This window comes from Podarcis bocagei (assembly GCF_964188305.1).
Source record: "Podarcis bocagei genome assembly, chromosome: 1".
Lineage (NCBI taxonomy): Eukaryota > Metazoa > Chordata > Lepidosauria > Squamata > Lacertidae > Podarcis > Podarcis bocagei.
This window is the reverse complement of record NC_138125.1, coordinates 15,107,794-15,119,477: the sequence shown is the minus strand read 5'-3', so window position 1 is coordinate 15,119,477 and position 11,684 is coordinate 15,107,794. Positions and strand designations below refer to the sequence as shown.

Sequence of the window (11,684 nt, the reverse complement as noted above, 5' to 3'; positions counted from 1 at the left end):
ACATTTGAGGTTTATTTATAAATTATCTTATTTGCATAGATCAGGACTTTTGGGGGGTATAGCCAATAAGCAAAGCAGAGATATTGTTACTTCAAAGTCAGGCTGCCACTCTTCAATGAGACGACAACAGCAACTGATGCTTTCAGTCGAAACAGGATCCGTGAGCTCCATAAATAGAGCATTTCCCGTGAGAAAGAAGAGTTTGGAAAAATGGGACAAGCGCAACAACATACAGTGAGACATATTGTTGTGCAGAAAGCAGTCACATCCACATAAGGATAAAAACGTCTCCCCAGCCTGGGCAAGAGTACCTTTTCTGAATTCCACACCACCGGAATGCAAAATACGAGACAGTAAGGCAGCCAATGCCTTCACTGTTTGGGGAGGCAGAGAAATTAATCCTTTCTTCTAGGGTAGTTGTAGGTAGGCAATATATTGTTTCAGCTTATTGGTATCACAAAAGCAAGCAGCAATCACAAGAAAAATCTAGAATTTGATATGGAATGTCTGTCCCATTCACATGGTATGGATGTCAAAAATGATGGGCAGATGAGAGGACGCCCTCCCCCCTTTCTTACCTTTCTGCTCTCCCATCCTGGCTCACATCTGGTATCAAGAGCCAGGCTAAGGGCAAGAATTTGGGTGGTAATCTACAGAGAGATGAGATGCAATAACTCAGCAGGCATTTTTTAATGAATATCCATCGTACAGCAACTGCCAAGGACAAAATGTTCCCATCTTTCTTTCCCAAGGGTTTCTAAATTAAACTGCAATTACTATTTTTTGCTGCTAGCTTTATTGACCATTTCAGGTTTTTTTCTAAAGCTTGTCTGTCGCTGGTTATGTAGTGTGAGCTGCCCTAAGATATCTATACTGAAGGGTGGCACAGAAATAAATACAGTGGTACCTCGGGTTATAAGCACTTTGGGTTACAGACTCCGCTAACCCAGTAGTAGTACCTCGGGTTAAGAACTTTGCCCCAGGATGAGAACAGAAATCACACGGCGGCGGCAGGAGGCCCCATTAGCTAAAGTAGTACCTCAGGGTAAGAATGGTTTCAGGTTAAGAACGGACCTCCGGAACGAATTAAGTTCATAACCAGAGGTACCACTGTAGAAGCAAGTAACATGGTAAAAGCAGAGTGGAATGCAATCTGATCATCTACAAAATATGCCATTCATATTATAACCATTTTACAGATGGATAGCTAAGGGCTTTTCTGCACCATTGCAGTCATTGCCAGTTTGTAGAACACAGTCTAGGTGCCTGAGTTGCGCTTCTCTTGAGGCAATATTAAATCATATACCTGTGCCATATCCTGCCCAGAATTATGGGAGTATACACATGGGCAGGTGATGCTGAACTGGAACAGAAGGGTGGACCAAGATCATTTTGGTTCCCTACCTTATGACTTCCACATCCAAGTAAATTTACATTCATTGTGTTAGTCTTAGGTATAAACACAATGGCACTCAATGCAACCACACCCAGTAACTCAGGCTTGCTGTCCTAACCATGCAGCTACAACTAGATAATATTCCCTTTGGAATAAAGAGAAAATCAAACCCAACAGGAATTAGGGATGACTCCACCTTTAAAAGAAAACAACAGAGAACAAACCAGAATCTGCTAATTGAGCTGACACATGCCAGAGGACTCTTCATACTATGTTATAAAGAAATTGCTACAGGCAGTGTCAGGAAATGAAACAGAGAACACTTTCCCCCCCTATGAACTAGACTGGTACTTAGCAGAAGAAACATTATTACAAGCGACACACCTGTCAACAGAAGACAGTCATTGTGCGTGTAGTTTAATAAGAGGCATGGTGTTAAGGTTAGGCTAGGATCTTGCTATTGGGATATTATTCAGGTTTCAGCAAGAGCAGAATTCAGCTGCCTTTACTATGGTGAGGGCTGCTCACCAGAGAACACTGCCTAGTAAACATACATACTTTTTCTCTCTTCTCTCAATCGCAGGGGATACGTCTGTCTTGCTAACTTTTCCAGCTAAATGGCAGAGCAGACTCCTCTACTGCCCTGTGTCCTATCATGATCTTTTAGACCAGGTGCGGAGGCATTTTCAATGGTTTCCAGTCTGGGGTAGGTTAAAAAAAAGTAGAGATTCAACAAATATCCCTTGAGGCACTACTTCCTACTAGACACCCCATGTTGCTTCAGCATACAGTGGAATCTCGGTTTAAGAACAGCCCTGTTTACGAACTATTCAGTTTACGAACTCCGCAAAACCAGAAGTAGTGTTCTGGTTAGCGAACTTTACCTTGGTCTACGAACGGAAGCCGAACGGTGGAAGGGCACCAGCGGTGAGAGGCCTCATTAGGGAAAGTGCACCTCAGTTTAAGAATGGCTTTGGTTCAAGAACAGACTTCCGGAAAGGATTAAGTTCATAAACCGAGGTACCACTGTACCATGTTTTCGCTTCTTCCATTTTGCTCACAAGTTCCAGCTCATTCTGAACAGCCAGCTGCTCACCACGTTAATAGAATATGAAACTCTCCCTTGTCAAGAAACATCAATATAAACTAGCATTAAAAACAAGCTGCATGCTAAGCAGCTAACCTTTCTTCTTAGGTTTTGCACTTGGCAGATGAGGCTGTAAATAATTAAGACAGAAATGTAGGGCAAACCTTAATAAATCGCTGTGAGTTATTTCTTGTTCTCTTGATACCTTTTCTGATTAAGTTTCTTGAAAGGCAGGTTTTTAGGGAGCTCCTCCAAGACAGAAGCTTGTCTGACAAAACTGGAACAGAAGTATTCTAATTACCACTGTGCTCCTATTATATTTTAAAGTTTTTTCCCCAGAGGAACTGCTCAGAAAGTAGGGCTAGAGGGGAATCTATTAAAGTTATCACAGTAGCAATCAAATTAGCTTTCTATATTGGACACAGCAGTATTCAATACTTGACAGTCCAGAGAAAGTTGCAAGGTCTACTTTGAATCAATGCTTGGCCCCAGAATCTGTTTTCAGACCCCCATTCAACCCTGGAAGGAAACGATGGCCAATGAACACACACAGGGGGCATTCATCTCACAGAACAAACATAGCCAGTCCTCTCACATTTGAGATTAGGGTTTCCAGTTAATAGGATGTGTCATCAAGATAAGTGTTGCCAAGCACAGGAAAATTAACTTTCTATGGAAGACTGCTCCTAAGGAAACATTCTTCCCAATATGTATGACACGATGACTAGCTCATGCCCTGAGAGGTCTATCTCTATTTGTTCTCTTTATAAACATACTAATCTGCAAGTCGAAATCTAGTTTTCTAATCTGAAAATGGGGTGGCCAAATGTATTTTCGCACCTGAAGCAGGAAATCCAAATGGCACCCTCCGCAAAGAAAGAATCCTACCAAAAAAAACAACAACAATTGCCATGCCTTAATGACATTGAATGTCTGCTGTCGGAGGAGACTGCCTCCCTCTACCTGAAGCAATTAAACAGAAAAAGGCAGGTCTAAATCCAAAATACTAATTACATGCAAATTATGTTAATGAAACATGAAGCACCTGCTGCAAAAAAACATCTTGTAGGGACAATTTAAAGAGAAGCAGCTGAAAGAGGCGGTACTTCATCCTCTCTCTCCCGTGTCTCCCTGCTTCTACTTCTCATACCAGATCACTGTGTAGGGAGGGCATTCAGCTACACACATTTAAGCAGAGCATGAAACCACAGGATGGGAGAGTGCTGTTGGCCTCAGGTCCTGCTTGCAGGTTTCCCATAGGTATTTGGCTGGCCACTGTGAAACAGGATGCTGGACTAGATGGGCTACTGGCCTGATCCAGCAGATTCTTCTCATATAAGCATGCAATTTGGCTAACACTGCAATTCTATGTGTACTTTATTGGAGGGTTCGCTCCACTGAAATCAGCAAGACTTGCTTTCACTTAAAGGTAGAATAGGAGCATTTAGCACTTGCTACATTTAAAGGGGCTATACTATATAGATGATAAAATATTTCCCAGTTCTGTTTATTAGATTCAGACCTTTTAGAAAACTGCTAACCAGAGCCTAAAGATAAGGTGCCTAAATGTTTTCACTAAGCTGTGGTGTTCTATTATATGCCACTGTTAGTGATGTTACATTTCCATTCTTTATCAAAAGGTGGGAAAGGCAAATCTTCATTTTAAACATACACCTAGACCAGTTTGCTAAGTACAGAAGAAAAGTGTCATTCTTTCACTGTTATATGGAAAGTCCATTATCAAAAGAAGGAAAAGAGTTTGATCTTGAAATGAATTATCAAGAAGAAAAGCATAAAAATGCTTTATTAGGAATATCTGATGAATTTGTACACACCAAAACAATTCTATACTGTACATAAAAATGAAGTCAATACACTTTCTGAAAAGCAGTACTGTATTTATACAAAGTCTAACATGTCAATTAAATTTTAAGAAAAATGAGGAACAAAAGCACAATCTGTACCACCAAGTGCTGGGACCTAGAAGCTGCTTAAGTGCAGGGACTCATTTCAAGAGTTTGTTGATCACAGCAAAAGAAGAGTTAAAGTCAACAGATCAGAGGAAAGATAACTGATCATGGTTGCTGGCAAATATATCAGAACAAGGCTGCTTGGATCAACCCTTTTCCTAAAGCAATACAATCATAATCTGGAAAAAAAAATAGTATCATGATGTTTAAAGATTCAGCAAAATCACATCACTATGCTTATTTTGCTACAATGTCATGGCACTCCATACAGAAAAGATTTTAATTCTTTTAAAAATGCAGACTGAGTTGGTCCAGTACTGAGTAATTCAAAAGCAGGAAACATCTTTAGCCCACTGAAATGGAAAGAAGCATATTTCCTAGCCTGGTTGCATATTGAATACAAAAAGTACATTCTTCAAAGCACAAAACAAGGATTTCTTACAATCCACATTAACAGACTTTTTGGTTTAGCTTGTTTAGTTCACTATTTTAATTCATGCATAAACTGATTAATTATATTGTACCAAAGATCTTAACATAAGTTTAAATGCTGTACATTGAAACTCATGAAATAGGCATTCTTCTTTAAAAAGAAAACCAGGGGCGTTGAGCTTTTGGAATATGTCTTCATCATACGATTTTCTATTAAATCAGCACCTATGACATGCTACATAACTATGAGAAGCAAATCTTGAATGGGTATAAATAATGGGAGTCTATAGTTAAAGAGCAGCATTCCCCTGGCAGGTAATATATGAACATTTAAGTATGTTTACAAAAAAAATAATGAAAGATGAAATCACTAGGAAAAAATAAGTACCATGAATCTGTTACTGAAACATTAATAAGCATTGTTTAGTTGTCACCTCCTGAAGTAAACATTCCATCTGAAGCCGAATCTAGGAGCTCCTTAAACAATGAGTTCTGTACATCTGAAGTTCTCATATAAACAATAGCTTCATCAATGAATTTGAAGTCAGGGCAGCAGTGTATGCAAAGGGGAATAGGGGAAACATGCATGTTTTGAAAATAAAGTGATTTGGGGAATCCAAGGCACATGGGAACTCTATATGCACACCACTTAGGTTCAAAACCTTTATGGCTAAAAGAACCTACTGAAAGTGAACTACTTTTAGTTATAGATGCTAACCAATTCATTAAGGACTCAAACTGGAAAAAAGCAGAAAAGGGCAAAGGAAAGACATTCATGGCGAAGGATCCAACAAATCTATTGTTTAGCATTGGGTTCTATTTAACCTAGACTGAAACTGAATCCATAAATTTCCTTGACAAAAATTTGCTAAGCAAGTGCCTATAAACACAAAGAGGTAACACCAAGCTTTGAACAAGCTTCTTGTCCTGCAAATGTGGCAGAATATTTTTTATCCATATTAGAGCTGATGGGTAGAAGCAGTCTGAAGGGTAGACTACTTCACTGGGAAGCAGCATGAAGCCAGCTAGTCGTAGCTATAAGGTGCTGTAAATTCAAGTGTCGCTTAAAAAGGCACGTCTCCTAAGGATAGCCTTGCTTCTTTTAATTGCATATTGAAACTCTATTTACAAATCCAAGATCTACATTTATAAGCCATTTCAAAGAAATAATCTTCCATAAGTCAGCAATTTTGTTTACAGGAGCTATCTGAGAAACTCTGGTTACTTCTTTTACAACTTATTTCTATCTACTGCTGATTTCTGCATGCCACTAAGAATGCACTCTACAAATACTTTGATTGATGCTGGTTTCTTCTTCCCAAAACCACTAACAGGATAGCATACAATCTACACTGAACATGAGTTCAATTTATTTAGGAATATGGTCAGACATAATAAGATCTGACAGTTACTAAGTTGTAAGGCTCCTCTAAGGATTCAGGGAATTCATTGGGTTAATGGGGCGGGGGCGGAGGAGAAAGAAACACATAGCAATTACCAAATGATACAATACATGCAACTAAATCAATACAGCTAACACAATAGACAACTATGCTTCAATCAAAAATAGAAACACTTCGAAGTGTTTGCCATTCCAACTGCCTGAAAGATTCAAAACTATATAAGTATAGCAGACCACACACATCTAAGGCATATAAGTACTAACATCTTGCCATCACACATAGCTAAGGATACTATCATAGCTCACCAAAATAACTGAAAGGAACTAAGTCCAGAAGGATTTGGAGCGTATCAGCAACACATGAAACTGTGACGAATACTAATGGTTTCCGGCCAAATTCATGTGTAAAAGCACTTACTTCATTTTTTATCATGCCAAAAGCTGTAATAATTTCATTCAAACCAGAAAAATGCAAAGGAGTCATTTAGAAGCTGCCCAGTGTGTCAGGAAGCAAGTTATTTTAGACATCACAAAATTTGGCTAAAGTAGTTCTACAACCATTAAAGAGTCCAGGTTTTTGGGGGGGAGGGGTGAAGGGAGGTGTCTCTTGACTATTGAAGAATTCAGCTTAATTCTTCAAAAGCTATATTTTATTGGTTTTTCAACAACATACATATAGAATTTTTTCCAGCCAATGCTGTCAGCCCTGGTTTAAAAACAGAAAACTGCTTTCAGAATGACTAGTCATAGTGTAACTGCAAACAACCTACGCCTATATGAATCAGTACATTGCTTCAAAATGCAGCCTGCAGTTTATGCCTAAGTGCAAAAACTGTTACTACACACAGTCCTATATTAGGCCCTAACTATTAATCACTGTATGTAATAAGCCAAACCTTAGGCAAGAGATCAGCGAAACTAAATCAAATGCACATACAAAAAAGGCCATGACCAATTTGCATTTAATCCTTTGGACTGTAACTGGGCAGTGGCAGAAAAATGTGACATCTAAGGTGGTTTATGGCTAACAGACATTAGCTCTTTGTCTTCTCTCCATCAGTTTCACTTTGACTCCTTAAACAAAACATGTTGGACAGATAGCATTCTCTCACTGTGTAGAAGAATTCTATACAGGATGGTTTGGCAGTTCTGCAACACTTCATCACAAATCATGGGGGAAAGATGGCTGTGACCAAAACTAACACAAATGGCATGATTGCTGTCATTGCCCGACTGCGACAACACAAGACAGCTGCAGCATAGCTCAGTCCAACATTTACTTGGCCTGTAAGTGATGAGCAAATAAACTTTTGGTCTTGTGTCGTCTATGGGAGATTGGTCGACGTAAAGTGCAAGAGAGAAAGCAATGTCCAGCACAAGACCTCTGTTATTTAATATTCCCATTCATCTGTTTTCATGTCTAAGTAGTAAAGAATATTCTGCGCAAGCTTCACTGCCTGCTTCCTGGCTGCTTTTGAGTGCTCATCCCCTTGTGGGTCTATAGCATCAAGTGCTAGAAGTTGTTTGGTGAGGAGCTCCTCTAGTCTCATGTAGTTCTTATCAGTTCTGTTTCCATCGAAAGACAGCACCTCTTGCTGAATCTGGGACACATTTCCAAGAATATTCCAAACAGCTTTATGTGATGCGGGTTCTGCTTCTGTTTGCTCTGCAAACATTTGTCGCTTGACAAGTGCCTCCTTTAAGTCAATATATGTTATGAGGGTTTGTACTTCTATCACTGCTCTCCTCCTGGCTTCTCGGATACAAGGATTTTTGCCTGGACTCACTTCATCCAACTGTGCAATTAACCCTTGCAGTTCTGCTTTTGACTTCAGGTATAAATCTGAAGCTCTCTCTACTTTTAAAAGAGAAGCATGAATCTCTTTCATCTTTTTGCGGATTTCCTCAATTTTTATAATGCATCTGTTTTGTGCCAAGTCATAAGCAGAAGTGGCATCAGCTTCTTCTTCAAGATCCAGGTATTTCTGCAATTTATTGATCTCCTCCACAACTTCTTTACGGTAGTTCCTTATTTCTGGACGGCCACATACATCTAAGGCATCCAGATCAGCAATCAGGCCAGTGAGCACGCAAGATAAATGTCTACAGGTCTCATTGTTATTTACTCCCATTAAAACAGCAATAAGGGTCCCTTTCGCTTTGTTCACATCAACCATGACAGAATTAATCTTAGAGACAGAAGGATGTGCATCACTGGACAATGGCAGTGAAGGCTGCTGCTTTGTACAACTGTCTATAATTTCTTGAACAGCACACACTTTGGTCAGAGTGCGATACCTGGCTTTCCGTAGAGAGAGTTTCCCTCCAGTTTTCACCTGAGTGAGCCTAAAGATGATATCTTGAATACCTTCTTCAAATTCCTCAGTTACACAATTGCCTCCTTTGTAAAAAGCTGTGATTTCTTGTTCCACCAATGATTGTGCTTCATTAAACAGGGATTCAATCTCCAACCTTTGGGGGTGGTTTGCATTCTGCTCCAGTTCCTTAAGCAGTCTTTCAGTTTCCTGGGCAGCCCTCTTCCTGGCTTGCTGAACATCACCTCTGCCTTCAGCATCCACAGAATCGATTTCAAAAAGTTGTTTAGTCAAAACTCTCTCTAGTTTCTTGTAAGCTCTGTCACTAGACAGACCACTGAAGGATATTACTTGTGACTCAAACTCTTTGACTTCTTTCTGTATTTCTTGTAGCCTCTTAATGGAAGGATGTTGGTTACCCATATCCATACTTTTTCTTCATCCAGTTCCAACAGAGCTAGAAATAATGCAAAGATACAATCAGATATAACTGATGCTTGAAATACATGTCTGCTTGTTAGTCAATATTTTGAAAATTCAACTTTTCTGCTCTAATTCTACAAAGACCTAACATTTCACTTTTTACCAACATCTAGTCTTGGAAATACCTGTCCACAAACAAAAGAGGACTTACCCTATGTATGTCCCATTGAGTTTCATGAAATGACAGTTTAAAAAGCATGACATCTCTGGATCTTTTCAAAAAAATATTTTAAAAGGGTATCTCCTAGAATTTTGTTTACTGTCACACACTAACGGCTTGATCCTGCGCATTTTAACTAAAGCAGTAAACAGTATGTTTCATGAGCCTCTCCTGCCCCCCCATCATATGCACACCAAGAAGAGAGTTTTCTTTCGTCATTAGACATCACAGGCGAGGCAGAACAAAGTAGCTGATGCACTGAGGAAGAAAATGAAAGATGATAGTGCCATCTGCTTCCCAAACATTACTCTTCTGGTGCCAGAAAAAGGCAGCAGCTAAACAAGGAAAAGAAGATACCGCTCATCTTCACTTGCCCTGGTCAGACTAGTAATGAGATACATGATAATATAGGCAGTACAGTCAGTACTACACTTGCACTTTCCTGTCTCCAACGCCCCCAGCAATAAGGCAGCTGTGCCCTCTCAACATTTCAAACCACAGCAAGCAGACCTTTGGCCAGGCAACATCTGAATACCTCCTTGGGATCTTCCCAATTCCCTCCCTGCCTATATGGCCTTGACTCCAGTTCATCTGCCTCTTGCTGCAGCCGCCCTCCCACCCGGGAGCTCCCCCTCCCTGCCCCACCCACCACCCCACATACACACAAAGCCAGCGGCGCCCGCCCCGTTCTCACCCCAGCGAGAAGCCCCTTGGGGGAAGCGAGTCCCCGTGCACAGAGCTTGATCCCCCGCCCCCTATATCAACCCTACATTCCTGCAGGAAGGAAGCCGGGAATCAGCCCCGAGCTCGGGCCGCTTCCCCCCAGGCGGAGCTCGCGGGCAGCCTCCCTCGCCGCCCTCGGTCCCCAGTGACTTCACAATGCCGGACACTCTAATTCCGCCTGGGGCAGCCGAGTCGCTTCTCCGGGAGCGGCTCAAAGCCGGAGGGTGGCGCCAGGAAAACGGGAAGCAGCTTCAGCAGCCAGAAGGAGCTCGATGGAGGAAGGGGGGGGGTGGGGAGAAAGGAAGGGAAATTCCCCTCGCCGCGTTTTGCCAGGCCTAGGCTGGCATCTCCCTCTCCCAACAACTTTAAAATCCATAAGATCCCTTTCCCGCCCCACAGGGGGATTCCCTCTCCCCTACAGGGTGTAGCCACTCACCCAGCCCTACTATGCCTTGCCCCCGCTACAGAGACGCCACCCAGCTGCTCCCCACTTCCTCTCCCCGCCATGCAATCCTACAACCGGTGTCCAAATGCGCCCGCGCGTGCCATGATGCCCACGCCGCGGTTTCCAATCCGCGCAACGTGGCCCAGGCAGCTCTGAATCCCCCTAAACAACAACAACAACTCCTCTGCCCGTCCCCGCAAGTAGGTAGGGTCGGCCTCTCCCCACCTGCCCAAAGCGATCGTTCCCTAGGATCAAACCATTGCGCCTACCGACCAACCTCTCCTGCGTATAATCCGCTTTGGCAAGAGGGTGAAATTACCGGGAGAGCAAAAGAGGCGCGTCACGGCCGCTCTGCGTCCCGAGACCCTCCCCTACCCAGGTCGGGCCCTTCCCAAGTTGCCCCAATAGGACCAGGCCTGGAACTTTTCACTTTTTATTTGTTTTTAAACCAGGCAATATGAGATCTACAACCCTACGCAGCAGCGTCTACGTCTGGAAGGAAGCCAATGTGCGAAAGCGAGAGGTAAGGATTACTATCCTCCTCACCAACTGGAGCAACTTGTCACTATGCACTTTGGTGTGTGTGTTTTTGCAAACCGCCCAGTGGTATAGAAGTTTAATAAATAATGACAACTTCCAGTAGACACGGGTTGTTGTGAACATGAAGGTGGCACGAGCCCTGCCCCTCTTTCTTATCAGGTGAAAGCCCTTCTCCTGCCACCCTGGCTGCAATATCTCCCTCCCACTTACCTCTCACACGTTTAAAACGGCTGTTTTAAAGCCCGCACTTACTCGCCTCCCTATTCCAGCCCCCCTAGAATGGCTTCCCGTCTTCTGGTGAATTATCTCTCCCTCAACACGCAAGCGGAGCAAAGACCTCCCAGCCGCCGCGCTGAACACCGAGTGCCTCGCACCGGGTTCCCACGACCACTTGTCACGAGTCTCTCTGAACCCGCAACCAAGGGCGTGAGGTTGTCGGGGGGGGCGCTCCATTTTTATTTTAGCTTCGCCTTGTTCTGCCTTCCTCAGGGGATACTCATAATAAACAACAACAGGCCTCTTAGCCCCTCGCCCACCCGGCCCCTCACCTTTCTGGTCAGCGCATCGCCTCTCCTTCAGGGGCGCCGGGGAGGCGCAGCGAGGCGGCTCCCGGCTCGCTCCCTCTGCGCCAGCCGTGCCACGCCGGCCATCCCACAGCTACCAGGCTCCTTTCAGCCCCGCCGTCTCCGGACTCCGCCGGCCAACCCACCGTCGCCTCACACTCTCCTTCT

At 42.9% G+C, this 11,684-nt stretch overlaps 1 protein-coding gene across 3 annotated transcripts; it reads right to left on the bottom strand.

Moving 5' to 3' along the window:
* Positions 1-7,231: 7,231 nt before the first annotated feature.
* Positions 7,232-11,669, bottom strand: BAG5 (BAG cochaperone 5). 3 transcript variants are annotated; one of them, XM_081193386.1, is made up of 2 exons: positions 11,502-11,669; positions 7,232-9,059 (listed from the first exon to the last, which is right to left on the bottom strand). In XM_081193386.1, the coding sequence occupies exon 2, from the start codon at positions 9,029-9,031 to the stop codon at positions 7,679-7,681; it is 1,353 nt and encodes a 450-aa protein (XP_081049512.1). In that variant the 5' UTR covers positions 9,032-9,059; positions 11,502-11,669; the 3' UTR covers positions 7,232-7,678. The 3 variants fall into 3 exon arrangements, with proteins under 3 accessions (XP_081049512.1, XP_081049511.1, XP_081049513.1); XM_081193385.1 differs by lacking the exon at positions 11,502-11,669 and adding an exon at positions 9,940-10,115; XM_081193387.1 differs by lacking the exon at positions 11,502-11,669 and adding an exon at positions 9,781-9,799.
* Positions 11,670-11,684: the final 15 nt, after the last annotated feature.